Source organism: Cariama cristata, unplaced genomic scaffold (assembly GCF_000690535.1).
Source record: "Cariama cristata isolate BGI_N322 unplaced genomic scaffold, ASM69053v1 scaffold33041, whole genome shotgun sequence".
NCBI lineage: Eukaryota > Metazoa > Chordata > Aves > Cariamiformes > Cariamidae > Cariama > Cariama cristata.
Genome location: NW_009598086.1, coordinates 18765 through 24391, shown reverse-complemented (window position 1 = coordinate 24391; position 5627 = coordinate 18765). Strand labels below are relative to the sequence as shown.

General features: G+C 42.3%; 1 protein-coding gene across 1 annotated transcript; it reads left to right on the top strand.

The window, feature by feature from the left end:
- Positions 1–330: 330 nt before the first annotated feature.
- On the top strand, positions 331–3789 carry RAB30 (RAB30, member RAS oncogene family; the record flags this gene model as incomplete). The annotated part of the gene is made up of 2 exons (XM_009709162.1): positions 331–514; positions 2650–3789. Coding segments are annotated over 2 exons (435 nt in total), but the record flags the coding sequence as incomplete, so codon positions are not given.
- Positions 3790–5627: the final 1838 nt, after the last annotated feature.

Below are 5627 nucleotides of genomic sequence, written 5' to 3'. Positions count from 1 at the left end.
GCATTGTGACTCCAGACCAGCAGCTCTGTCCACAGCAGAGGGAGATGATAGAAGTGACATAAGAGCCCACAGACCTGTGGCTTCCAGGGGCCATTGGCCACAGTGCCAGCTGACTTTGTGCCTTGCATTTCAATCCACAAGTGCAGGAACAGAAACAAAAAATGCTGGGGGAAGGGAAGCCAAAAGAGAGAAGAGCTAAGTGCTTTCCCAGCATTAGTTTTACCATGAAGGAGTTTTTTTAGGTCAAAACAGTGCTGCTGTCAAATAAAAAAAGTTAAATAATGTGGTGTTTTTTTTTTCTTTTACCACCCTTCCTTGTTATGCTAAAAGCTGCAGATCTGGGACACGGCAGGACAAGAGCGATTCCGATCCATCACGCAGAGTTACTATCGCAGCGCTAATGCGTTAATCTTGACCTATGACATCACCTGCGAAGAATCCTTCCGGTGTCTTCCCGAGTGGCTGCGAGAAATCGAGCAGTATGCCAGCAATAAGGTCATAACTGTGCTAGTGGGTAAGTGACGATTGTTCCTAGCAGGGTGGTGTGATGAGGGGATGAGCTGTGCGTGTCAAGGGGTTGGTGGCAGATGGAGATGTTAGCAGGAGGAAAACGTGGCATTTGTGTGAACTGGTGGTGCAGGATGTTCGAACTGGTGCGGCAGATCTTGTTGCCAATCCGTTGTAACTACAGGTGAGCACAGGGTACAGCCGGTGTCTTAAACCCAGTACTTGGACCATTCCTTCTACAAATAACCCCAAGACGCTGATAGTGATGTTCAGCACACCACAGCCGCTTCTGGAAGTGTGGTCCTGTCTCTGGGTTGAGGCTATTGCATGTGGAGGTGGGTACTTCCCACCAGTCGATCCCATATGGGACTAAAGTGTTGATGGTGCAGCTACCAACCGAGCTAAGAATAGAGTGGTTTCCCTTGTGACTCCCAGCTGGGATCTTTACAAATGTATGAGGATCTGCTCAAGCTGGTGATGCCTGCAGGTTGCTGTACCCCATAGCTGTGGGACAACCAGAGTCTTGTCTCAAGTGGGTCAGGATCTGGGATCCACATCAGGATGTGATGATTGGATTGTAGCGTTCATAGGTGGGGCAGAGCTGGAAAACTGGATACTTTTGCATGGATTTTAGGGGAACTAAAAATAACTGAATGTAACATTCATCTGTAGAGCTTCAACTCAAACTAAAGCAAACCTCAGGCCACCTGTCTGCTACCAGCAGGGTGAAGGTTATTTTGCCTACCTGTGCTTTTCCATGCTCTGCTTTCAGCATCTGATAGTCAGGACTTTGCTTTTAAAGGCCCAAGAAAATATAAAGAACAGTGGAAAAATAACTTAAGGAAAGCCAAAAAGTTTCATGCTGCAGTGTTGATATCACCTTTGATAGTTTGCTGTTTAAAAGAAAAAAAATCTAGATGATTGTAAAATGTGTTTAAGGTGTCTTTTTTAAAAAAAAAAAATCTTTTGAGTTTTACATGCCACAGCGGTATTGCAAGTGAGCTGTGGGATTTACAGAGCTTCCGTACAAGAAATTCATTATACTCCATGAGAAGGGAATGGCACGGGTACAAATGGTGCAGAAATAATAAATGACTAACAAATGTACGTATGAATTTTTTAGGGAACATTAAGTTAATTATCAGCGTCTACAGCACAAAATATAAATTATAACAGTCATAACACACTTTGAAGATGGTGATACCCACAAACCACTTGTGTTGAGTGATAATCTGCTTCGAAAGGTAACTTCAGTGTATGCAGTGGGTCCAGGAAACTGCTTTATCAGGAAAGAAAGGAGATCTCGGATGAGAGGAGAGTAATGAGACGTGGCTAGCCAGTGGAAGAGCAATCTCTTCCTCCCACTAGTTCTCACAAAATTGCTGGTACAAGTGAGGCTCAGAGATGTTTCCTCCTGAACCTGCTGAGTCCATGGACACAGCCCCCTGTTATCGCAGGTCCTGGACCATTATCTCCGTTGTAAGATTAACTTATGGTGAAAACATCATGTTTGAAGTGAAGTGGCCAGTAATAGGATATAATCATATCAGATGCTTGCTCAAGGCCTTAATCAACTCTCTGCTAAACCGAGCTCTCCAAAGGAAGGGGCTGGTTTCTCACCCCACCTCGCTCTGCGAGTGCCCCTCAAGCCTATCCCTCTTCCAGCCTCCACTGCCAAATCCTTCATGGGAATATTGAAATAGGAAAACTGTCTTCTGTGCCAGGCTTCTTTTCAAGCTTGTAATCACATGAGAAATATCATGTTTAATGTATCATATGCTATAATTGACATTTTAAGTGCTCCTCAGAGCAAGAACAGGAGAATTTTCAATAGGTATTAAAATGGAAATCCCTTAATGTGGGTTGATAGCAGCAACAGATGCACTGGTGCTAAATTAAAGCTAACAGACTTGGATGTTCACAGGGCATATTCCATTAAATGAGCTGATATTAAATGAACTTGGTCGCATGTGTCAGGGAATCCATTATTTGGAGAGGAGAGCAAGCACTAAGAGTTTCACATCAAAACCACTATCCATACGTATATACAACACCAAACTCTTTTTTATCCCTTATCAACTTCTGTTTCTCTTGTTTTGGAAGTCAAATTAATTTCTTTTTTAAAATATTTTATCAATGCAGGTAACAAGATTGATTTAGCTGATAAGAGGGAAGTCTCCCAGCAAAGGGCAGCAGAGTTTTCTGAAGCACAGGACATGTACTATCTGGAAACCTCGGCAAAAGAATCGGATAATGTGGAAAAACTCTTCCTGGACTTGGCTTGCCGGTTGATCAGCGAGGCACGACAGAACACCCTTGTGAACAATGTCTCATCCCCTGTACCAGGAGAAGGGAAGAGTATCAGCTACTTGACTTGCTGTAATTTTAATTAAGAGTTGGCAGAAGGGGAGATCACATGCCATGGGCCAAGAGGATTTTTTTTTTTTTTTTTTGCTGGGATTTATCTACTTGAAGGGAATTCCTACCACTTTGACCCATCTGACGTACCCTGAGTCAAGTTGCAGACCTGGAAGCATGGCAGGCGGATGGCTCCAGCTGCATGGCAACATAGCAGAATATAACATGGTTTAAATTTCATTTTTTTTTTGCAGTCTCTGGAGCAGGTTAGGAAAACAAGAGTTGCACAAGTGCTTCATGTAATGCAGAACATGAGCTATTGCGTTTCCTTCTGTGGGAGACTAGAGCAGCCTCTCTTGAAGAAGATACTGAAGAGATCAAAATCTCTCTTACAGAACTATGTGTTTGGTCCTTTTTAAAATAAAAAAGAAAAAGCCAACAATGAACACTGACCTTGGACTACACTGGCAATCTTCCGGGCTGCCAGCAAGTGAGCTCTTAGGACATGTACATAGCGTCTGCCCGCGCGTCTTCATGGAGGACTCTGGTGTTTGAAATAGTGTTACGTCCCTCATCTACAGGCACTTTCATGAACATGGAATTAAAAAAAAAAAGTTACATATATCAACATTCTCAAGATTTAAGACATGGATACAGCTCAGTTGCTCCCTTTGGTGCTAGCAGTTCAGCAAATATTCTATAGACCAAACGTAGTCTTACTACATTACTGTCCTCTGAATGTGTAATTTAGACTGGTTAGGAAAAAACACTAATAAGCACTGTTCATGAAAATAAAAGAATCTTGTTACCTCTTTTTCTAGGCCTGAACGTAGTGGGAAAGAACTGTGCTTCTTTGATCTCCAACACAGGATGAAAAGACTTTCCAGAAATAAAAAAAAAGAAAATTAACCATTCCGCTTCTAATTAGTAACGTCCTAATGTGAAAAAATAGCCTTGGGAAAGGTTATTGGAGTTGGAAAAAGCGCACCAGACATGACCAAAATCTCATGCGTGCATGGATTGTGTATAAGGGTTCAAGGAGAGCACAGTTTGAAGTGGCAATCTGCAATATGTCCGGCTTAAAAATAAAGCTTGTAGATACAGTTCTTGTTGAAAGGCAGGCGTACAATTTTGTACAGGGTTTTTTTTAATGCTAAGTGGAAATAGCGATGGGTTGCGAGTGGTATCATTCTGTGTCTGACCCATCCGACTCTCATGCTGTGGAACTGCTCTCCAAGACCCTCTGAAGGTATCTTCTTGGCATCCAGGCTCTCTGTCAGAGTAGCTTTCAGGTTCAGGGCTGTAGAGTCATTTAATTTACCTGATGCTTTGTACTCTTAATCCCACACTCCAGCGTATGTGTAACTGTTTAGGCAATTTCTTTCTACAAAACCCCTGAAGTGGAAACTCTATGGAGTTTGCAATGTTATTCCACCTCTAGTGCCATATGTGAATAATTCATTGCAAATTTACATGTTCGCGTTAAAATGAAATTGGAAGATGGTGAATGCGCACGTGGAAAATGATATTTAGAAGTTTGAGTTCAGTTTAGCTGATCTGGATAAATCTGTTCTGGCAATTACATGGCTGTGATATGCTGTAAATTAGAGTTAATTAATATTTGGCTTTTACTGAAGATTATAACAGAGCTTTTGTATTGGTATAAAAAGCTGCCAGTAAGTACTTCTTGAAAAGAAATAACAATTTTTAAAAAAAAGGCATTTTAAAATGCTTTTTTACATTTTCCTGGAAAAACTTCTTTGGGCTGTATCATGTTGTGCCTTTGATCTGTAATGGGGAGCTGACTCTGTGTCAGAGAGGGGGGATTGGTGTGTCATATGGCCATTTTTAATATTTTCTTGCTATTTTTTAGGTCACTTTCTTCTTTTACGACTAGTGGTAAAAAGGAAGATGTAGAAGTTGTGGTACAAGGCTTGTTTGTCATTTAGGTAACGCTTAGCAAAGAGCTTCTGTAAGTGCGAGATGTTGGGAGACCTGTTATCTGCTGCGCTGGCCTGGTCCTTTTCAGTCTCTGCTCATGGTGTAATCCAGAGGATTTAGAAATGTGTGGGACTTGGTGGCTTCTGCTGCACTGGACCGTGTGGTACAGCCTGTGCTGAGGGGCAATGTCTGTCTTGAGCATTCCCCAAACTGCCAAACGCAGCCTCATTTGAGCTTGTGAAGACCACCCAACTCTGAGACGGCTGATTCTGCACAGCTTTTAGGTAGTTGTTTAGAGCAAGGGTGTCAGAGGTAAAAGTCTATACTCTGTGTATTTAATTTGTAAAAGCTCTTACTCTCCAGATGATGGACTTGTCGGCATAGAATTTGATAACAAATAGGGCAGGGCTGTTTGAGTTGATCAAGGAGGAAGGAGACTGCCCACTAAAACACCTGTGGGTTCCTCAGCCCGATTTCCAAAGGCGTCAAGGCAGGGCAGGTTTCCTGCTGAGTACCACTATAAATGCATTTCAAAGTCATCCTTGCATCACTTCTGGAGGTTGAACTCTAGCACACTATCAAGACTGAACAAGCTGAACTGGTCAAATAGCAGAAACTGCTAACTTTATTTTCTTGCATATTCACTTTGAGGTTTCTAGAAGGCTAAGTCTCTCTTTCCAGTGCTTTCCTAACCTGTAGGTGACTATTTTGGAGACTAGCTGCCTACTAGCAACCTCAAAGCATTGGTTCCTTTTATTGCCAGCAAATCTTCTCCATGTAAGGACTCCATCTCCAGACAGTGATGTGTTTTTTCGGTGAGG